Below are 25,054 nucleotides of genomic sequence, written 5' to 3'. Positions count from 1 at the left end.
ACATAATGTTTTCTATACTAGGTCTGTTACAATATAGATGTTTCCTAGTAATTACACAAAGTCTGGTGCATGAGCTCACAATATTGTTTTTACTGATTTACAGCAACACCTTTAAAAGTATGCAACTCTTCAAATTATCAGCATCCCTATTTTGCATGCAATGGAATAAGGGATTGTGAAGATGGTGCAGATGAAACGAACTGTACTATGGGTAAGTGCAACTATTTTTTTTTCTTTTTGAGATATTTAATTGAAAATGTATACTTTGTACTTATAAATAAAAGTTTGAGGATGTCAGTATGGGTTTTCAGTCAACAGAAATGCACCCTAAGTGTGAAATTCATTGAAAATGTTAGTCCATTACCAGCATTAAATGATTAGGGATACAATACAAGGCTTGTGGGTGCATGATGTTCTGCTGAGAAACTGTTCAGCTGTTCTTCATTGACATTCTGCGGGTCGTTAAGTGAAGCACCTGTGTCCACAAGGAAGTAATGGAGCCTGGCAAAAGAGTGAGGGGAAAGCAAAAAGAATGGAGAAAGACTGAAAGAGATGAGGAAAACAAATGGCAGAATTGTGACACGGCTGATGCAGCATAGAGGAGGCATGGTGGTCAGGAAGAGGCCCTGGATGGAGCAGGATCAAACATCTGCTCTGGCAAGACCCCCCACAGAAGGCCAAGGGACAGTGGTGGGAGAAGAGAGCAGGGCTTGTGAGCTGCCCACAGATGCTGAGGGGGTTTTGGTGTGGCATGAACAAGTCAAAGGGTTGACTGTGCAGGCTGGAGTGCATTCTCTGCAGTTGAGCACACCTCTTAAGGTGATCTGCAGATGTGCAGAACTGGTAGGACACACTGAGGTGTATTTTTAAGTAAAGTTCATGACTGGTTTTAAACTGTAATTTTTAAACATATTTAGAATATTTAGATGTTTAATTATTTATTGGGCATTAACTGTACCACACTTTGGACACTTTTTGCTTTTGTTTTGAAATTTTTAATAAAATCACTAAGCAATTTTTACATCAGCCTGAGTCCTCATTGCACTGTCTCATTCTTGGTACATGACTATTGCTGTTCCAAGTTCAAGTGGGGCATTCCAGCTGTGAGCAACTTGGGCATCACACCTCAGTTCAATAATTAACAGTACATGGAGCATATCTCATTGCACTAAGGCTTCCTCTGTTTGCGAAATAGTGAGTCAAGTAGAAGTTGAATATCTGGATGGAGACAACTTGCCTCTTGAAGAATTTAATCTATAAACTGTGAAAGACCATCTGCCAGCACTTTTCTCAATACAACCCCTGTCACTTCCACATAAAGTCTTTTTCTTATATTCTGCATTCAGATTCCTTTGACTCTGTGACATGCCATCCTTCTTACCCTTCACATTTCCATTCTTTCCAGCTTTGCTTTATGTTTTGCCTTGTGTTGGCCATGTGTTACTCCCATGAAGCATACTACTTCTCACGCATCTTTTGTACATTTTTTCATGCAATACCAGAGAGACATCTTTAGAATTTAGAATAGGGACACGGTTCCTGCAGTCTTTTCCAGGCATCACTCACTCTTGGTATCACAACTGTGCTTGCACATCCACCTGCATAGTAGAACGTCCCTACTTACTCCAAAACAATTCCCTCGCTGACATCTAAATTTACATATATAACATCAACATTCTTACATCTTTTTTTGTCTTCCCTGGCATAAAACCAAACGATATTTTGTTAACTGTCACCTGATCCCTTATACTTTTCTCTATTACTCTCTCTGATTTGATTGTGACTGTAAAACTTTCTGACAAAAAAGCAAAACATACACCTAGCAAAGCAGGTACTTGATGGCATTACTCACATTTAGGTGCAATGTACAGTTTTCAAATGAATTACACCCTGCTTTACAAAACCTGATTAAGAGTGTATCTTTTCGGTAGCTAAATTCCATTCACCCTCTGAGATTCTACAAATGGTACACTCTTTGAAACAAATTGGTAGAAGATGGAAATGCTGCCTGTATCTTCACTGTTTCTTGATAGAAAATTTCAGTCATTGATATTAATTGGAGATTAGGACAATTAGCCAGGTTTCTTCAAACAAATGTTTTAATTTACATATAATTATTTTCAAATGATGCAAACATATTGTGAATACATAGATCTGTAAAAATCTGGATACCATGTATATGTATATGTATATGATTAAGGCATATAGAAGAAATTATTATTGTACACATGTGCAATTGAAAGAAACATATTGGCCTAGTATTGTTGCCTACACTAGTACAAGATTTTGATTTTGAATGATGAACCACCATATTACTGGTTGACGGCAATAGTTTTCTTAAACATATCTAGTATTTAACTGAACATAACATGTTTGTAGAAATTAATTCAATAAAATCTTACTCCACTACTAATATTAAAAATCAGCTGAACTTAGTCCATAAGAAGAGCATGACCAGAGATAATAGTAACATAATAAATATAAAATTTATGATACCCTGCTTAGTACACTTCTTATATATTGTGAAACTTGCACTTAAACAATTTCCACAAGATAATGAGGTATTTTATTTCTTTTCTAGTGTGTACTGGGGATGGGAGAGAGCTTTTAAAGGGTTTGAATAGAAAAATAATATTTTTGTATCAGTAAGGTCTTCCAAGAATAAAAATCTGAAAACAACTGAAGCAAATAAAGTAAGCCATTAATTTAAATACAGTATATGTTTTGTACAAACATTTCTTTTATATCTTTTGCAGTTGTGCCTTGTACAAATATCACTTACAAATGCAAAAACAATATGTGTATACGAAAGAGAAATGCAAAATGTGATGGGGTTTCTGACTGCCTTGACAATAGTGATGAAAGTAATTGTGGTAAGTGCCCTTCAAACAAGATTCACTTTAGCATTCTGAAGAGGGTAAACTGTAAAAAAAGACATTTTAATAAAATGAAATATGCTTATTTCAGTAAATATTGTGAAACTAGAAACTAGACTAGTCTGGGCAAGAAGAGATTGTGCCACAGATAGGAGGGATTTTGTTTTAATAAATCATAATGTATCTCTACTACTTTCACCTGAAAAGAGTATATAGCAGTTCAGATGACACACACTCCCAAAAAAGTCAATTTTCAGGAAAGGCTTCCAAGTTTCATTTTATTTGTGTGTTCCTAATGGCAACAGGCCAGTCGCTCCTACATCAGAATATATTAGGAAATATAATGCAGCATGAATATTTGAAAACTGAAACAAATACTTAAAATACTATACACTGCTTTGTACCAAATGCGGCCATATATGACATTGCAGAATATTCAGCCTAATAACTCTTCTCTTGACTTTTTTTTACCACTGCTATGTCCTTTTTATAGCACGGAGACTAAAACTGCACACAGTACTCAAGATGAGGCCTCACCAGTGCTTTATAAAGCTTGAGCAGAACATCCTTGGACTTGTACCCCATACATCGTGTTATACTATATACTGTAAAGAAACATTCTGTTAGCCTGCTTAAAGGCTCTGAACACTGCCTAGACACTGATAGTGTAGAGTCTACTTATTACTCCTAAATCCTTCTCATAAGGTGTACTCTCGATTTTCCAACTGCCCACTATCTATGCAAACCTAACATTTTTACTTCCTATGTGTAATACTTTACATTTACTGACATTAAATTTCATCTGCCACAAATCTACACAAGCCTGTGTGCTGTCTAAGTCCTTCTGTATTGATTTAATAGATTACATAGTACCTGCCAATCCACCCGTTTTGGTGTCATCTGCAAACTTAACCAGCTTACTACTTATATTCCTATCCAAATCATTTATATATATTAAAAACAACCAATCTCTCAATTTAATAGCTTCTTTTATGACTAATGTAATAGGAAGCTTTCTTTTACATTTTAAATGGTTGTAATTGTTGTTCTCAAAATACAGGCTATGTTGGAGAACTGCTTTTCAATTTGGAGCCTTACAGATTTACATTGTTTGAGAACAACAGCACTCCTTTTTAAACATATATGGGTCAGTTGCACTGTTCTCCAAGCTGGGGGTGATCCTGTACTGGTCAGGTCTTAGTATGTATTTATGGTATCAAGACTAATTTTCTGGTTTAGCACTGTTATAGTTGGCTCCAGGACTGTAGACTAGCACTGGACCAAGACTAAGACTAAGTGCAGTTGCAGTGTGCTCACTAACATAGACCACCTTGTGAGCTGGTTAAATAAACTTAATACAGTGGATAATGTTACAGTTTGAATTCTACACACATCAGGCGGACTCTTAAAGACATGACAAAGCACATATAAGCTATTAAAAATGTGGAAACCATATTTTATATTTGGACTGAAGTATAGTGTGATACTATATCAAATAAATTTACTGTAACTTGAAGCCATAGAAAAGACAAGAGATGCATGGAAATATTCATAATCTGTACTATAAGGAATTGAAAAATATGGATCAACATATATTTAATCATTAATCTTCAGTATAAAGACACAGCGTCAGTGTTCTTGATTAAGAAACTGCTCAGCCACTGGTTCAAAAAGTGCGTATTGAAAGAGTTTCTTTTATACTTCCATTTTTTTCCATACTATACTGTATCCCTTTGAGGTTTGTGACGGTGTTTCTTTGTGAGTGTCCTCCAGATCAGATATGATATCTGATTTGCATTATATAGCACCTGTGCTCTAGTGTGAAGTTTGTGCTGCAACGAGACATTCTTTGTAAATGCTGTCCTGCATCTGACTAGGTATTTTATATGCTTTAGTAAATATTTGATTAATTCAGGTGTTAGGAAAGGTTCGGTGTATTATGAATTGCAACTCTTTTGTGTTTACATAATTAGGAAATAAGTTACAGCAAGACCATATTAAGAGCTCCACTGGCCCTAGTGTGTTACACATATGGCTCTCCGCCCACGTAGTAGTGAAACAGGACAGTGAGGTGGGCCCTGCCCAGCTCCCCATTCCTAACATCACACTTCCCCTCCCCTCAGCACGCTGTCTCTGTCTCAAATTAGCGCAAATATATCACTTCTGCAAGCGAACTATGATTCTTAGCACAATGAGAAAATTTGCAAAATCAACCGAAATGTTCAAGAAAATTCTAGAAAAAAACCCGATCTAAATCCATTAAGTGGTTCTCTCATTTGCTAGCTAAGCAAGGTAAGATAAACCCCGAGGTCGGTGTGTGATTGAGGAGGGCACTGCCCCCCTCCCCTTGGCCTGTTCAAGCAAATTATAGAAAAAAACCCGATCTAAATCTGTTTAGTAGTTCTCTCGTAAAATGTGGGGCAAAGTAGCACACTAACTACCTTGCCAAAGTAACTGTTGGATTTATAGACATTTTAAAACTTAGGCTAAACCCATAATTGTTGAGTTGTTTTTATTCTAATGAGAGCTGTTGATAGGCAGTTGGGTTTGAGGATAGTTAAAAAAGGACAAAAATGATGTAAAGAAATTACTTATTTTAAAATTAGACAGATAAAACAGTGGAATATTCAGGAAAACATAAGGTATCCAATAACTTTCTAATTTGTATATTTCTACACTATTTTACTTTATAAAACTAAAGATTTTCTTGATTATGCATTTAGAAAGACTTGAAGAACTGATAAACTGTTTTGAACTAAATATTCTGTCCTTAACACTATTTTCTAAAATAATCTAATCTAATTTATAGACTTTTAAATGATATTACCAAATTACTCATTACCATATGAAGAGTTTTTGAAATTCCTTGTAATCCAATTTCAATCTTGTTCACAATTATAAAATCAAGACTCTTTTTCAAATTCTCTGGAATATCTTGACATCACTGTACTGCTGCATGTACTAAATTCCAATTATTAAGCTTAGAAAAATGCAATACATTAAGTTTCCCTCTTCAAAGCACACTCAAAACAAGATGGACATTCCATTTTAAAATACCTGGCATTTTTGGAACAGAAACTGATGAAACATTAAGCTGTTAACTGCTGTAATCGCTGCTAGTCAGTTTCCCTAATTCTTCCTCATCAGACTTGAGAAAGACTCCTTTATGTAAGGCAATAAACACAGAAAGGAAAATTATTTGTAATGATTTTGACATGCTCTGACCTTTAAACTTTATACAAAAGATTAGATTTGATGAAAAATGGTATTGTGTGGCAGGAAAATCTACTTATCTGTTAAAAAGAATGCTACAGCACAGAGATAGTGTATATTTTAATGCATTTTCTATAACTACAAAAAAATTTTTAAACAATGCTTTATGGAGAAATTTATAAATAAGAAATATGAGGCCATTAATATGAAAAATGAATGGAATAGCATTCTGTGATGGACTGGCACTCTGCCCACAGCTGTTTTTTTTTTTTTGCTTTGTGCCTTTGATTCCAAGATAGGCTCTGGCCTCCTACAACTTTGAATTAGATTAAGTTGACATGAGAAAGTTAAGTTATGAATGTTATGAATACACTGAAGGTTTAAAGTACTACAGTTCATCAATTTTTAACTCCTTTATTCAGTTTAGTGTAACATAGGTGTCACAGGTGTCTGGTCACACTTACAGGTAATCTAACCTAAACACCGTTAAAATATCCGACTACACCACCCAATTTTATTAAGAGACTGGGAACTCTTGAAATTTACTGATAATAGTGAGTAGGTTTCTTTAAATTGAGTTTTGAGTAAACACACAATGAAAGACACAACAGTAATTTCAGGAAAAGCAACAGTAACTTCTACTACACAAGACAATAAAGTACATTAAAAAGATAAACAAACATAAAAATCTAACAATATCAGGGACGAAAACCCTTTTTATAAAAAGTAAATCAAACAGTCCATACTCTAAAAGTCCATTAAAAACATAAAGAGGAAGATACAACCTTTAGTGGTGCAGAGTCCAGTTTGCGCACTGTGTTACCCCAACAATTAATCGTCCAACTGTTCACGGATGCGCTCTGATCACTGGATGCTCATTTCCCAACAGAAGTTTTGTCAAATTGTTGAATCCCTGTCAGCGTTTCTTCGTCGTTCTTTTTTTCCTCACTCTGGGCTCCTTGTGTCACTGTGACCAAGGCACACCTCGCTTCTTGCCCACCAGCTTTGCCCACTCCTTCCATGCAGCTTTCCTCTTTCGCTGGACCCACAACCGGTGTCTTCTTGTGGAACTGTCTCTTCCTCCCTGGAGGTAAGTGTTGACGTCCTTGTGCCTCACATCTTACCAGCCACGTATCCTTGTCTGCCAGCGATCCCATGTGTTCTGTGTGAGTGGCCCTGGCAGCATTCTCAGTGGACTGTCCCTCACCCTTGTTTCTCATGCCCAGAAGTTTAAATCAGCTTCAGTCCCTACCTAGATCAACTGGACGATGGATTAAGCAATGACATATGCCAAATTTCCAGGGCTTAACAAATAATGTAAACACAGGTTAACAAAAACTATTGTTGCCAACTATCAATGAGTACACATATGCTTATTAGAAACAAATATCCCCAGATATTCATTTCCAAGTCAGGTAAATACCAGCATTTTCCAAGGAAGGAGCAGTTCTGTTATCACAATTTTGTAGTGTTTGTATGTTTAAGCAGTTCAGACTTCAAACTGGGTGACTCTTTTGCAAGACAGCAAATACCTATATCCTGCAGACAGCCATCACAATAATCAGTAACAGGATTATTCAGTAGTGCTAGGTTGTTGTACCGTTTTAGCCATTATTAATGTAGTGAGAAGTCAAGCAAAATTACACCTTTTATTGGCTAACTAAAATTGAGTTGTCTGTAACCATTCTCACAATCCTCACAAATAAGGGCAGAGTGGTGGCTCTGAGACTAAGGATCTGCGCTGGTATCCCAAAGGTTGCCGCTTTGAATTCCCATCACTGCCAAAAGAGATCCTACTTTGCTGGGCCCTTAACCTGCAATTGCTCCAGGGGTGCTGTACAATGGCTGACCCTGCGCTCTGACCCCAAGAGGTATGCGAAAACTAAGAAATTCCTAATACAAGAAATTGTATACGGCAAAATAAGCAACAAAAAAAAAAAAACCCTCTCAGAAAGCTTTTTTGTAGCCTCCTCCTAAGCCATGATACTGAACAGTCTTTGTTTTCAGATCTTTTGAGAGTTGCTTTGAGGACCCAATGCTGTCACTCTTCAGAGAAGATTCAAAGGGAAGCACAACTTGCAATTGACCACCTTAAATACCTTTTCTCATGATTGGATACATCTGTCTATGAAGTTCAAGGCTTAACGAGCTAATCCAACCAATTTGGTGTTGCAAGTAATCAGTATTGAGCAGTTACATGCATTCAAAACGGCAAAATTACAAGGGGACCCACATTTTTGCACAGACAGTTTTTTACATTTGATTTAATTTCATACAACTAAATACTGCTTCACTAAAAATCTTTGTTTGGAAAACACCCCAGTACTCAGATGTTCCTAGGAAATAAGAGACATACCACTGTTATCTTTTTTGTTGAAAGTAGAGAAAATTATTATGCAGGCTGAGAGGGGTTCCCAAACTTTTTCATATGACTGCTGTATATATATATATATATATATATATATATATATATATATAGGGCCTTTATTACTCAACATATAGATAGATGTCTATGTTCTTTTCATAACCATTAAATGAAATGTATGCAAATGTGAAATAAAACAATATGTTTTTGAAAGGGGTAAATTACCTTAAGAAGAGAAATTTTAGATGAAACTGTTTGTTTCAGGCTGTGGCAGTAAATCACAAGGGAAGAGCCGAATTGTTGGTGGTGCCAATGCAGACGATGCAGAGTGGCCCTGGCAGGTCAGCCTTCATTTTTCAGGAACTCTATACTGTGGAGCATCAGTCATCAGTAAAGAATGGCTTCTGTCTGCAGCCCACTGCTTTGGCACTGAAAAGTAAGTTTTAAGTGTGCATTATTCTTTCATTTTTCTTAACACAAAAAAGTTTTTTGAAAAGATTCAATATAATAATTTTCTATTTTTTCATGCACTGCCAGTTAAAGACTCCTGGTAGTAGAAGACGTAGAAAGATAAAAATAAATAAATTTACTATTTTATTTTGTTTTATCAACAAAAGATTAATGATCACTACATAACACTACAAGTTATAGTTTTATATTATTTGCTATACATACACACATACCTATATGCACACAGTATAGAATATAATATATATCTATATATGTATATACAGTATATATATATATACATTACTGTATTTAAATATATTTATATATAGATATACATATACTGTATAGATATATAGATATATGGGTATAGGGGACAAACAAAGTGCAAAGGAAACTTGAGGTGCCAATAATAATAATAAAAAAATAATAAGTAATAAAAAAATAATAAAATAATAACAATAATGATACATAAAAAAGCCTCTTGCCAGCAAAATAAACAAGAACTCAATGGTGCAATCACAAAAGAAATATGCACAAATTGTAGCCTCTGATGGTTCTCTGCTAAGGGTCTGTCTGTGGACCTCTGTCCTGCAGTAGTTTCATGTCGAGACTGAGACACTCATTCTGGGAACTGTTGTCTTCATGTGGTTCAGATAAGGAATAAGGGCAGAGTCACTTGCCCTCAATGGGTGCCATCTCTGAGTTGTGGAGGGAAAAGACAAGATTGTTATTGACTGAACCCCTCTCATCCCGGAGTGGTATTGCATTCCTGAACCTCTCCACATGAGTTAGATGAGTTTGACAACATGGCACACTGGGCACAACAGTAAGTTGTGGTAATATATGGTCTTCAGATTAACAGTAAGCAAAAGATGTTATGATGCTAATATTTAAAGATTAAACAGAATAGCAAAGGAACATTTTGAACCTAATAGAAAAACAAGATTAGTAAAACACTGCAGAAACTAGCTGAAGGCCAAAATAGCACTTCACAGAGTTCATTGATGTTAAGATCATTCAATAGCACAATGTTTTTTCTAAATAATTTAATTCTACTATGCCAATCCGATTGAACATATACATTTAATTTATTCACCATTCATAAGTTAATTCACTACCAATATTTTCAATATTTGCCTTATAATAAATCCGAAAGCCAAGCTCTGTTCACCTGTTTGACAGAAGAACTGTAGATCCATTAACCATTACTGAGGACCCATGTGAATTCAAATACTAGTTCAAAATAGATTAATTGTGACATATTTTCATTCAGCTACACTAAGGAACTTAAATTCAAATGGTGTTTAATCCAATCTGTTAGGTTTTATAGATAGATAGATAGATAGATAGATAGATAGATAGATAGATAGATAGAGCGAGCTTAATTTGTCCCCAAGGAGAAATTTGTCTTTTTTATCAACAGCTAAATATAGTAAACATTATTCAGTTTACACTGTGACTCAACTTATACATTCACTGTTACATGTATAGTTTTATCATGGTTACCAGTTGAGAATAGAAACAATTTTGAAGTTTATATATTTCTTTTCATTGTATTTAAAGCCCCCCTTTCTCAATGCAATATAACAGAGAATCACCCCTCACTCTTTCCAGGTGAATACTTCTTTTTAAAAAATGTATTTCAATTTTATTTCAATGGAGACATTGGCCAAATTACACTTAGAAAATAAGGTATTCTTAAGACTGAGATACAAAAAAAAAAACAAGAAAAAATGAAAAATATCCAGCAGTAACCAACTCTGGACAGGGCATTAGGAAACCATAGGGCAGACCAAAACACATAAGAACTACTTCTGCAACTGTGCTTAATTAGAATTTTCAGTGCGCTTTACAAATACTGTATGGCTTTGAAATGTGGAAGTAGAGCACAAGGACATTGTGCAGCACTAGTGTTTCATGTTGCTGCCTTTCTCCTAGCTTTAAATCCAATCCCAGGCCATTTCTTTCTTAAGTCTGCATGTACTTTCTGTCTCCGTATGACCTATCCTAGTGTACTTTAATTTACTTTCCAAAGACATTCAGAATTTGATTAGCAACTTTAAACTGGCACTTTATGGTGTGCAACAAACTGTCTCCCAATTTTCTCATATTGAAAAGATTTATACAGTAAGGCTACTTTTTAAACTTATATAAAAATGAATTAAGTTCCTATACTGTTTTTGATTTCAAGAAATCTATTAACTATACATAATCCCATAGTTGCATTAGAACACTAGAACAATGTACAGAAGAACAGGCCATTCAGCCCAACACATCTCAAAAATCCTAGCCACGTAATTCTTCTAAAATAACATCAAGTCTAGTTTTTGAGGTTCTCTAAATTCCTACTGTCTACTACACTACTTGGTAGCTGTGGTTCTCTGTATAATAAAAAATTTCCCAATGTTTATGCAAAATTTACCCTTAACAAGTTTCTGTGTCCCTGTGTTTTTGATTCATTTTAAAATAACATTCTCAAACCACTGTTGTAATTTCCTTCATACTTTTAAACACGTCAATTATGTCTCCTTTTAATCTTTTGCTTAAACTGAAACTGTATTATCTAAATGATTATGAGACTAATAAAGAACAGCAACAATAAACAGTTCAATAATACATTACAAATAAAAAAGCATTACTTTTCCCATAAAAACAAGCAAAGATAGATTTTTAATTTGTTTTTACAACAGCTGTCTCCTCCTTCTATTCCTCCTCTACATTTTTTAATCCTTTGTAAAATTAACACCATCTTCATTATGGAGTTGTGATTGCAAAACAAATTACTTTGGCCTCAGTAGTTCAAAGGTCTCATTATTATCAAATGCTTTTTTTACTGCACAGTTTTCCTTCTATTGGAAAAAATACATTTGAGACATACAGTATATTCAAAAATAAAATAATACATATACATGAAAATGAGAAAGACAATAGAGTAAGGCTCAGATATAATTAAACATACTTTTATGTGGCTATGCTACAAGATACTGTAGGAATATTTGTAAGTGTGTATGGTTAAAGGTTTGGATCCTGCCTTGATAATGCTGCCAGTGTAGGCCCAAGCTAAATGCAACCCTGTATTGAAATAAATGTTTTTGAAAAATAAATGTTTTTTAATGTTAATAACATTTTTTGGTAAAGGAAATATACTATATTGAGAGGATGTACAGTATTACTTGCTTACTAGCAAGATGTATGGACTAAAAAAAAAATCAATGAATGATGAATTTATGTTTTGTGTTAAAATTATTAATTTATTTATTTTATGTACCCATTTATTTTAATCAGGTTGTCTGATCCTCGGCCTTGGCTAGCATATCTTGGAATGCGAGTTCAAGGAAATCCAAAATTTTTTTCAGAAATACGCAGGATTGTTGTTCATGAATACTACAATTCGAGAAGCTTTGACTATGATATTGCACTGCTACAGTTGAAAAACACTTGGCCTAAGTCTCTCAATTCAGTGATACAGCCGATTTGTATCCCATCTATTATTCAATCAGTGCAGTCTGGGGACAAGTGCTGGGTGACAGGCTGGGGAAAGAAGTCAGAAGGAGGTGAGTAGTGACATTACAGAATTTCTATTTTCTATGAAATACAATTTTAAATAAGAAAACTTTAAAAAATATTGAATAATTCAGGTGTACTACAGTACACTATATATATATATATAAATGAGTAATAGCTGCCGCAGTAATTTTAATACTATTATTACCAGTCAGAATTGATTAATAATAAAATTTCCTTTGTTTTAAAACTTAAAGTATTGAAATTCCCATTTTATTTGATTGATGTGAAAGTTAAAATAACATACATATGGTTAAAATTGTATTAATATGCTATACTCAACATTTTACTCAATTCATTCGATCTTAATTCAGAGCAATTAGATAAAAAGAAAGTCACCATTAGTTACAGAAAAGTTTATTTATATAGTTGAACACAGCATATTAAGTGAAGCTTTCATTTTAACATAATATAATTTGATCACATACTGCAAGAACTAAATTCACGATAAACCTCTTGGTTTACCAACAGATAGTGAAAGCCCATCAATACTACAAGAAGCTGAAGTGGAAATTGTTAGCCAGACAGTATGTCGAATGAGGTATGGTCCTCTATCCTCACGTATGATTTGTGCTGGAGTGGCTTCAGGAAAAAAAGATGCATGTCGGGTATGTTTTTTACATATGGTTTAGACTTTCAAATTCTAAATTCAGCATTTAAACCTCCAACAGTGACCTTCAGAAGTATTCTGAACCTTTTCTGAAAAGTTATCCAGTGTTGCATTGAAAATAATACTTACACATCTTGTTTCAAACTATTTAAAATTTATTTCCCAAACTGTTTCTTTAGAATAACAGTTTATTGACTTTTACAACAAAAAAAATTTCATTTGAGGTTATTGTTATTAAAAACGGTGGCCACAAAAGCTTTGTTGCATTCAGAAATGTTCTGCGAGTCTGTTTTTCTCCATTAACAGAAAAACAAAAACATGATTTCTAAGCTAAATAATATCTTTCAAAACTTTTATATGAGATAAACTGCACACCTACATGTGGAACAGAACTTAGCTGTGACAGTTAACCAAACAAAAAGCTTAGAAAAACCTACTTAGTTCATGCTTACTCTATGGTTTTGCAAAATTTACAACTGTTAAAGCCTTTTCTGCTATCCTGTTTATTTTGGTTTTTCATTTTCTGCATTTAGGTACTAGTTCAATGAATAATGTAGTATGAATGTAGGCCTAAATGCTTGAGATTTAGATGTAAGTCAGTTTAGCTATTAATGTAGCACCACTATTACAAATGTCTGTCAGTCAGTCATTGTCCAGCCCGCTATACCCTAACACAGGGTCACAGGGGTCTGCTGGAGCCAATCCCAGCCAGCACAGGGCGCAAGGCAGGAACAAACCGGGCAGGGCACCAGCCCACCGCAGGGCACACACACACCCACACACCAAAGAAGAAAGGAGGAACAGAAAACCTGGACCTCAGTAACTGGAATGTTCCTAGTCCAGATTCATGATAGAGTCTTGATGCCTTGACCAGCCCATGGCTGACAAATCTGGGTTTATCACAATACAAAGAAAAAGATTCTAAATAAAGAATATTGATCATAAGAGTAACAGTTAGTGAAAAATATAATATTGCTCTTCTTAATTTTATTTTACAACATTTGTAATAAGGTGTGGCACGGTGGTGCAGTGGTAGCGCTGCTGTCTCACAGTAAGAAGACCTGGGGCCTCATGTATAATGCCGTGCGTAGAACTCGCACTATAACATGGCGTAAGCACAAAAGCCGAAATGTGCTTACACACAGAAAAATCCAGATGCAGGAATCTGTGCATTTCAACTTCCACGCCTTCCGTTACATAAATCCCGATCAGCGTGAAAACTAACGCTCGTGCACGCGCATTTTGTAACGCCCCAAATCCTCCCAGAATTACGCCTATTTGAATATGCAAATCAATATAAATCGCCCTTAAGCGCAGCCTTCTGTGAAAAGACAATGGGAAAAGCACGGGGAAAATATAAGAATTTCAGCGAATACCAAGTGGAGGCAAAGGAAAAACATACTATTTGTTCAAATAAACCGTGGTATAATCAACAAAATGAAGTTGATCGAGTGACATAGCGTGTTGGAGAAACTTGAAAGCTCACATTCACAAAATCGCACAGTGCCGGAAATAAAAAAGAAGAGTCGTGCAGTGAGAGCAGTATGGAAAAAGATGATCCGCTGTGGCAACTCCTAATGGGAGGAGCTGAAAGAAGAAGAAGAAGAAGAAGAAGTGAGAGTAACAACGCTAAAGCAGTTATGGCATTTGGAATACTATGGCTGTTCCCTGGACCATTATATTGTTACGAGTTAATTACAATCAGATGCATTACACTAATAAACAATATGCGGTTAGTTTCTGTGTATTTATAAAGCCGCGTCATGAAAATAAAGAGTAATAACACAAGAACAGTAGCACTGCTTTGACGCTGGGTGCCGCCAGTTTGCAAAACCGAGCGGAGAACTTGCGTACGACAAGGTATGAGGTACCGTGGAAAAGTGCGTGGCTTTACGCCAAGTGTAGGTTTTATACATCGCAATTTGAATGTGGAAAAGTTCTTACGCAACATTTCTGTGCGTACGCACCGTTTATACATGAGGTCCCTGGGTTCACTTCCCAGGTCCTCCATGCGTGGAATGTGCATGTACTACCAGTGTCTGCATGGATTTCCTCCGGGTGGTCATATGTTTCTATTATGTGGCAAAGGCTAGGCTTGGTTGATTATGAGAGTGTGAGTATGTATGAATGCATTCTGTGATCCTTTCTGGTCTTTGTAAATGTTTGATTCCTTTTTTTTGACCAATGCCTTATGAACCTTAATTGAACTCAAAACATACCGAAAAAGCATTAATGTATTTTCTGGCACATAATCAAAATGATTTACAATAAAAAGAAAATCTATGTACATGCTACATGTTTCACTGTTGGGCAGGAAGCCACAAATGTAACATGCAATAGAGAATATAATTTTAAAGAATAGCTCAAGAAACTTAATACTACAGTTACCGTAATGCAAAAATTTAACAAAAGTGCAGTTAGTTGATGGTTGAAAGTATCAATACAGTTGCAACTATCCAAGAGAAGAGCAAAATCTTTAAAAAGTTAAGCAAATCTAAAATTCTGTGTGTGTGTGTGTGTGTTGAAGGAAGACCTGAATATTAACAGACTATAAGTTTTGTTGCGCACCTTGGCATTACAAATTTAGAAACTTTGTACATTTTATCATATCCAGCAAGTTTAGATACAATTATTAGGCAGACCAACAAAGAATGGCACCTCCTTGGATGAACAAATAGAAAGGTCAGACACTGGAGGTAGTAGAAGGCAGAGACATTCAGGCATTTGTTGGTCAATACAAGAAGTTTGATGTGCATCCTATCAGTAACTGGAAGCCCAGGGAGACAGTGAAGCAGGGTAGTAGTGTGGATAAAATAACAAATACTTCAGCATTCTTAATGAATTGGATACAGACTTTACTCGCTGGATACCCAGCTAGAACAGAACTGCAATAGTCAAGCCTACAAAAGGAGACACCCAGAACAATGACCGAGCAGTAATCTAGTGAAAAACCTATGATTTCAAGTTTATGATAGAAAGAGAGAAATAGGCAGTGTTCAATAACTGTTGGATAATGTTAAGAAAAATGTGGTGTGTGTTTATATTGTGCCAATCCAAATTTTGAGGTCTATTAAATGTAAAAAATATACATTACATTTTTAAAAAAAAAAAATCATACTTTTCCATGTAATTAAAAAAATTATATTCTACAAGTCATCTTATGAATACAAGTCAATAAAAAGGGAAATCAAAAAACTTTATGATTTAAAAAGGGGTGTCAGACCCTTCACCTTTTCAAGTGAACAGCTTTATCTTTATTCAATACATACTACATACAGCCTACAATGACTGTTTAATTTTCCTAAATATGTATATACCTAGCTTTAGCTACAAATTGGCTATTTAAAGTTGATGTCCATTTTGGACTAAAGACAGAGCCTAAAAGAGATCCACAGAATAGTGCAATTAAAATCTATAGCCTGGCATATGGCAATTGGAAAACCTGAGAAAAAATGAGCAATTCTTCAATTTGGCACAACCATACCCTCATCTTCCAGAATCTTTTTCTTTGTATTAGTGATAAACCCAGATTTGTCAGCCATCAAGGCATCAAGACTCTATCATGAATATGGACTAGGAACATTCCAGTTACTGAGGTCCAGGTTTTCTGTTCCTCCTTTCTTCTTTCAAACCAAAACGATCTTTTATAACTATTCTTGCTTGTTATCTCCAAACTTTAAGTCAGTGGCATAACTGCATCTGCTAGTCTTCTATCTTTCTTTTTGGTCTTCTCTCACCATCTCCAATCTCAAATCCTGTGGAAAGCTATACTTAACAATATCTCTGCATTTTCTAAAAACCCAAATTCTCAGCAAACACAGCTTGAATGTATAAACTGCCTGTACCTCACCTCACATAAACTTTATGCTATGCATTTGTTCATGTATGCCATCTGCCACTTGTATCCTTTAAATGTCCCTAGCACTTTTTCCACATGTTTTGTGATTGTCCTCCAGTCTTTGCTTTCTAGACTGATGCTTCTAATTTCATGTACTGTATTATTTACCAGAGTCTATTTGATCTGGATACCATTACTGTAAAGTTTATTTTAGTCTCTTTCAGGAAGTCGCCTGACTCTCTTTTTCTCTGTGTAAACTTTTGGAAATCCTCTTTCTTTAATCTAGTCTTACTTGAACTTTTGGTGGCATGTATCAATGGATCATCTGGCTCCAATATAGGTGAAGGGTCAAGCTGTTGTGCATTTGGTGGGGATTGGGTTAGCTGTAACCTCTCTCAACAGTCTACATTGGCATCAATAACTCTCAGTTCTTAAGGGATCCTTTTTCCAGAGTAACTTTGGGAGAGTGGTGTGAGGGGGTTGCTATAGCTTACTGTTACTGCTGATTTTTTATGATTTTATTATGATTAATATAAATAAACCCTTGGTCAGCTTTAGGGCTTACAAATGGAGACTAAGGTCGGGGTGATACATGCACTGGTTTCCCAGGCTAGTTACTAAAAATGAATTAAAATCCAACAATTTATTAGAATAAATAATTATTTAAAAACTGGGAAGGAATTTAATTTTATTACTTTAGTGGGAAGGCTAAATGGGGGGCACTTATATTAATGTGTTAATTATCAGTCCTAAGGTCAGTAGCAACACAGCACCTGTTCGACCAACTAAGTCCTGGGCTCAGTACACTCAATCAGCCCTTCAGGCATAGTTAAAGCCATAATGCTGACTAAGTCCATGCTGCTTTGTCTGTAATCCAGCCTTGTACAGACTCCCTCAGTTCCAGCTGCCATTCCATACCTGTATAAATTGAGCAAACTGCACGAGTCTTATGGGAAAACACCTTTCTTATGTGGATATTTAATTAAGATGTGTGCCAAAATATCACTGATGAAATGAAGGAAAAACATTTGCAATAATAGTTGAGCATGCCCCAAAAATTTGGCTGATCATGGAGAGGCTATGGTTTTAAGAAAAATGTTGCCCTAATTGTGTATGCAAGATTTTAGCTTGAAGCAATAAATACACCAGTAAATGTTTTTGTCATCTTAATTGAACTTGACGATTTGAGTAATGCAGGCACTGTTAAAATTTTATTGGTACTGAAGAGGATATATAAGAAACAACTTAAAAGTCAGGGCTCAATCTTGGAAGTTATATACCAACAGTATTTATTTTCCAAACATGACAATCTCTACAATAAAATATAAAATGTTTAATCTGAAGCTGTACTTTAAATGACTGATTTTTTTCAATGTTTCTCTTTTTACAGGGTGACTCTGGAGGTCCACTATCATGTCCAGAGAAAAATGGTGGAAAGTGGTTTTTAATAGGCATTGTTAGTTGGGGTGTAGGTTGTGGAAGACCTAATCTTCCTGGTGTGTATACAAGAGTATCAAAATTTGCTTCCTGGATTCAAAATTATGTCGTCTAACTCAAGTGGTTAGAGTATAGAATAAAACTTATATTTGTTATTAATTGTATTACTTATGTTTTGTTTTTTAAATAAATAAATATGAAATATTTCAAAATTAACCTTATTATTTTAAATATACTGTATTATTGTACTACTTACAATTTTTTTAACTAAATAAATATTTTTGATTACTTACTATATTTTGGTCTCTCCGTGTCTGTGGGTTTTTCTGTAGATACTCTAGTTTTCCTCCTACATTCTCAAAGACATGTGTGTGTGGTGACTCTGGGATTTTTTTAAAGGTGCATACATTGTGTTAAAAATATATTTACTTTGCATATTTTGATATACTAAAATCTGCATTAAAAATCAAGTTATAATTCAGAAGTGAATTGTACAATTATGTGTTTAAAACTACAAACTCAATGAACTCAATGAACTCAATGGCTGTGGTCTTTTGCACTGCTAGGTTTTAGAGCTGGCAAAACAGAATCCACAAAATGTACATTTAAATTGATCAGCACCTTTAAATTAACCCAAAAAGAAGAAGAAGAGTAACATTTCACTTATTCCTTTTTCTTTTGTCTTCCACAGACTTTTACTTATGGATTGTCAACTTAGCAGCAAACCTGGCAACGTTTACATGTTTCTTCCTAATCAAAAAATGAAATGTTGAAATGACTGATTGGGTCAGGAAATAAATATGAAAATAAGTAGGAATTTTTAACATTGCATGACAAAAGCCATCTCATTATATGATATCTTCTATTAACAGCCACAGCCTCAGAATACACATTTCGCAGCCAAAAGAGACACAAAGGGGCTTTCAATATTTCACTATCTTTTGTTTGGATAGATGAACATCACACTACTTTATCCTCCTCCTCTATTTGACTTCTAAATTGCGTGTGACAATTATGAACAACATCATTTTTAGCGTACATGATAGCCAGTGGGCGGCATGGTGGCGCAGTGGTAGCGCTGCTGCCTCGCAGTTAGGAGACCTGGGTTCGCTTCCCGGGTCCTCCCTGCGTGGAGTTTGCATGTTCTCCCGTGTCTGCGTGGGTTTCCTCCCACAATCCAAAGACATGCAGGTTAGGTGGATTGGCGATTCTAAATTGGCCCTAGTGTGTGTTTGTGTGTGTCCTGTGGTGGGTTGGCACCATGCCCAGGATTGGTTCCTGCCTTGTGCCCTGTTTTGGCTGGGATTGGCTCCAGCAGACCCCTGTGACCCTGTATTCGAATTCAGCATGTTAGAAAATGGATGGATGATAGCCAGTCTAGTTAAAGGTTTAATGGATACATATTTATCTCCTGTGTCAATTTATTGTCTGAAATTTAAAAAAACATGTAAATAACTACACTTATAGAATGCAAAATATACTCATCTAGAAATGCATATTTTTTGGCAATTACAAAATGCTAGGTTTTCAGCCATAAAAGTGAACTTGTAAAAAAGGGTTTTGCGTTTCCATGTTTCTTATTTGTATATGTAATAATTATATTTAGTTCAGTAACAGAATTTTAATTAATGCTGTGTTTTTAATTATTAGCTTTTGTATTTAACCTGGATCTTCTTAGGTTTACAGTTTATATTCTGTAATGGCAAAATCATTCTTAACGAAAGGTGAGTATATGGGATGATTTGCTCTTTTTGGGTTAAACAACATATTGTTAGTTTAACTAAAATGAGTATTTTTTCAGTTTCATCTCCTACGTTGCCAAATAATATAAGAAACACTTGATATTTGCTTTCATTTATATAAAATAAATGATTGTCTAATGTTAATAAACATTTAACTTGTTAAAGATATTAGTCCATTACATATCACACAAGCTGTTAATTCCGAGAAACATGTCTTTTGATTCTGTTGTGCCTTTGAGTCTGCCAGACCTATTTCAGTCAGAGTTTCCTCCATTTTTCAAATTCTTTTTGATGGTGTAGGAAACTGTACTTACTGACACCTTGGCTTTCTTTGCAAGATCCACACTTATAAGGGTTATAATGGTCTGTGTGTATTCCATTGTTAATTGCCCTTTTCTTGCTCTTATGATATCAATATAAAAAGCAATATTGTCCAGATGATGCTTTAGAGGGAGTAGCAATACAGTTTGTCCCAACACTGCTTTTATACAGACAGAGAGTTTGTAAGTATCAACAAAATTTTGGACACTTTTTCCGTAAAAATGACTCTTTGTATAACTCTGAAAAATACATTATTTTTCAGTTTCTGGTAGCCTAAATTCATTTTTTAACTTCTGGCAGTTTACCACTTACCTTTCTAATATTTTAGTTTATTCATGAGACTTGAACTGCTTATATCTCAATAAAACTTGGAAAGTGGGGATGTAATGTGTGTATATATGTATTAAATTATTCAAACTAATAACAATGAAAATAAAATTATCAATGCTTAGAATTCAGAACTGTCACATCCACACACATCCACATTTATTTATTAAGAGCTTCTGTAAAAAGCTAAATGCCCCCCTACGGACAACAGCCACTTTCACCCACAGTTTGGAGGATGAGTCCCATGACAACTGCTAATATAATTTTTGGCTTCACCCCAGAAATCCCACGTCTTCAGTTATTTTGAATTGACATTTCTGAACTAAAGATATAATTGAATGGAGATCCACAGCAGAGAGCAAATCAAAAGCTACCGTATTCCCTGAGAGACAGCCACGGAAAGATGCCTATGTCCAAGATAACTTTTCTTTTTCAAGTCTTTATATTTTTTTGTGGACATTAACCAAGGTTTCCAGCAGGTCACTAACCCTTTGACATCTCCCTGTTGTCAATTCCTTTTACTATATACTGTACAGTATATTGCTGAATAACAACCCGATAAAAAAGGTAAAGAGTATTGCACCACAGGTGACTCCATTAAATGTCCAGTGTTGAAAAAGTGAAAATGAAATTAGGGAGTTCACCACTAGTGACACTGAGCCTTCATATAGGCATTTTAAGACATTCTTCCAGGAGAACACTGCTCCAGTCAGCTGTTTGGTCCTGACAGACCCAAACTTCCTGTGGCAATGGAATTTGAGAGTCTGATATCTCTGCAGCTTGGAGCCTGCACCCTGGAGCTATAAGTACCGTATATGGGGCTGACACTTTATTGCATTACTTGAGTCAGATAATCCTTCCATAACCCTAATCATTACCACTGTGCAAATGGCAGGAGCTCTTTAGGTTTGCAGCTAGACTCTATTGGTGCCCATTGTTGTCAACTCCACCTCCTTGGACTGCCCATTGGAGTCAACTTCATCTACCTGGAGCTCCAGGGTGTAGGCTACACACTGCAGAGATATACACTCTGGAGGGGAGGAGCTGATGAGACAAGAGAGGGAGTGATGTCAGTAGCCTTCTGGTGATACATAACATACGAAGCTTCTGTTAACTTGTTTCCGCATTATTTTCTCAGACATTCCTACACATAACACAGCAATGTAGCATTTTAAAGCAGATTAGAGCTTTGGCAGTTATGGCAGGGATCATTCAACATCTGTTATTATTCAATGCCCTTTTTGTCAACAGGCACAGGTTATCTACCTTTGATTAAATAAACTAAAAACATGAATTTAACACCAATGAGTTCAATTATTGTAAAACAAATATGTTCATCATACAGTACATTGTGTTGCAAGGTTATATAAAAGTATGCTGTTTATTCATACCATTATACTACATTTGCAGTAACCATTTCACTAAGAAATTATAATGAGAAATATTGAAAACATATTTCTGGCTGTAACATTGTTCAGGAAATGTAGTTAAATTCTGTGTTTCTTTTCACAGTTGTCTTTGGCTCCCAATATTAAAAAATACTGCTTGATTGGAAAACATTTGTGACTGATGCTTAATTAATGTGTTCTATTTATATGCACATTATGAAACAGTATGTCAGAAATCATTTATTGATTATAATGACAGAACAACACTTATACTTAAATGAACACAACCTGTTGCTCTGTTATGCAAATTCTTTACTTAGAAAATAAAATGGTGAATGACAAAATGTTAAAATTGTTCAAAGTAACATTGTTTTTATTACACACTGTACTGTACAATATGTTTGTAATAAGCTGGACCCCTTCAAGGGTGCTTCTGTGACCATGTTGTGGCTTTCTATGATCTTTTAATAAAAAAGGAAGTGGGTGATATAAATGACCAAATGCACTGAACTGTAATAGGAGTGGTCAAAAGGTTTTGAACTTGACCTAATAAAAGAAACACCAACAAGATCCAGTTTTATTTTTCAACATAATCCCCATGAACATACTTCACTTCATATAATTTTCACAAAGCCTTTCTCAAATAAAATGTTTTTTCATGCTTGACCAAACATTCTTCTGTAGCTGACATGATGTCTGCATTATTGGCATATGATATCTCATGGAATTAGACCTTCAGATTGTGAAAGAGGTATGGAGAAAAATGTGTGTTTCATCTCTTAAATTTTGAAGAGCAGCCTATTAAACACAATGTAGTGTAAGCAGAAACATTGTGAAACCGATATGTGATGGTAGAGAATGGTCCATGTCACTTTTCTCTAATTCACTGCCATAAACAACACACTAAATCATAATACTGACTGGTTTATATGAAGATTTTAAGACAAGCAATCGATATGGGCTACAACTTTCATGTCATAAAAAATTGTGCACACAATCTTGAAGTTCTTTGGTGACAGAGAATCACCATGCTTCCAGTGTTTCATTTGATATTTGGAATCTGGGTCATAGTGTATACAACAGGTTTCCTCTCAAATAATGAAATGCTTCTTAAACGTTTCCCAGTACTAATTTGTGAGCTTGAGATTCTCCTTGGAATGCAATGCAGAGTGAGGCATTTTTTCAGGAGTTAACCTTCTAGGCACCCAGTATGCTAAGTTTAATTTTTCATGCACAATGGATTCAGTCAATCCTTTATTAATCACCACAGCATCTTCTGTCTCACACACTGATTCTCTATTCTTTCATTTTTCCATTTTGATTTGCTCCTGTGTGGTGTTGATATTGAAGACCAGCCAATCCCTGGGTCACCTTTAAGAGACGACCTACCATAATAGTATTTGGTACCCCATCTCTTGACTGCAGCAAATAAAGGGCCAGGACCTGGTACACTTCTATTAAGCAAGATTGAATCTCTGAAGGTATATTGTTCTCTAGCATTACTTAAGTTTTCTGTCACTCCTGTTGACTATGTTGTGAAAAAGAAACATAAACTGTTAATCAATCACAGATGCTTGACGCAACAATTAACATGTTTTATACAGAATTTTGGTTTATATTGTTTTTTTTTTTACATAGAATCTATTTTTGAGATTGTTTGATCATTTTGATGTAATTATTGTTTTTTTTTTATTTTATTCCTGATGCAGTGGCATGTATTACATGACTATTATTGATTTTGATGTTAGGCAATAAATATGACTGTGATCACTTCATGGTAACATGAAGCAAATAAATGGAGTTAGAGGGGAAAACCAGGTCAGAGCAAAAAAATACAAAGACATTTCGTTGTGGAGGCTTTAGATCAAAAGCACTGTACACATTAATTCTGGTCTGCTTTTACTTATTGCACACAGCATTGATGTACAGTATATAGGCTCACTTTTAAATGTCTTATTGAATAAACTCACAGATTCAAGCACTGTACAGATAAGAACAGATGAAAAGAATTAATACCGTGAACATTGTGTAATGTCTCCCTCTTCTATGTTCTGTTCATGGGAGACCCCTCAAGTGATCTGTGCAAGCATTTAAACTGACCAAGGCATGCCATTGCTCCTGGCTTGTGCTGTACATAGGGTTTGAAGTGGGATGGTGAGCTGTATTAACACTTACCGGTCTGTGCTTTGCGAACTGAAGTATAGCAGCACATGGCAGTCTGACCTTGAAGGGGACACCCCAGTTATTCTGCAATATTGTATTTATATTAACACCGAGCCAAAAAAACCCCACCCTTTGAAGTTTATGTAGTGCTCAAAAGTCCTATTCTGGCTTTAATTTGAAGGTATTAACACCACATTGAAAGGAGTAAGAAGAAGCTGACAGAATAGGAAGCACTATGGGTACCCAAGGAGGTCACTTGCTAACCGCGACTTTGAGTTTCAACAAATGTTTATTCTTTCACTTCACATCTCATTTTCTATGCAGCTTTTTCATTATGGGCTATACAGTCACACTAGGTCACCAAGACATAGTAGGCTTCTTTGAAGGTGGCTGTTGTACATCCTCTTTTGCTGACTGCTAGATTATTCAGGTGTTGGGGTTGTGTTGATAATTGACTGAGGAAGGCCAGTGTTAGAGAAATGCACAGCTTTATCCCAAACATCAGCATGGCAGGTGTGAAAGCAGTGAACTCTTGAACAGCCAACACAGCTTGGCAGGATTATGTTGGTCTCAGTCTCTCTGATGCCATTAAAATGGACATATAAGTGACCTAGATCTTTTTAAACTTTCCACAATATAATCACTTTGAGGGTTTAACCGAGTGGTGCAAGTCTTGTGGGTAAAGAGAATCTAACATACTTTCTTCGTTAATTTTGACTCAAAATTCTGACCATGGTTACTGTACAGAACTTCAAACACA

General features: G+C 35.4%; 1 protein-coding gene across 1 annotated transcript in view; it reads left to right on the top strand.

The window, feature by feature from the left end:
• The window catches only part of tmprss7 (transmembrane serine protease 7), a 58,422-nt gene extending 39,954 nt beyond the window's left edge, over nt 1-18,468 (top strand). Inside the window, exons 13-18 of the mRNA XM_039746329.1 lie at nt 104-211; nt 2,757-2,873; nt 8,719-8,890; nt 12,190-12,458; nt 12,940-13,076; nt 18,307-18,468. Coding sequence (XP_039602263.1) covers nt 104-211; nt 2,757-2,873; nt 8,719-8,890; nt 12,190-12,458; nt 12,940-13,076; nt 18,307-18,468 — 965 coding nt within the window. The remainder of the gene's footprint in view (nt 1-103; nt 212-2,756; nt 2,874-8,718; nt 8,891-12,189; nt 12,459-12,939; nt 13,077-18,306) is intronic.
• Nucleotides 18,469-25,054: the final 6,586 nt, after the last annotated feature.

The sequence above is a fragment of the Polypterus senegalus genome, chromosome 2 (assembly GCF_016835505.1).
Source record: "Polypterus senegalus isolate Bchr_013 chromosome 2, ASM1683550v1, whole genome shotgun sequence".
NCBI classification, from domain to species: domain Eukaryota; kingdom Metazoa; phylum Chordata; class Cladistia; order Polypteriformes; family Polypteridae; genus Polypterus; species Polypterus senegalus.
This window is presented reverse-complemented; position numbering and strand designations above follow the sequence as displayed.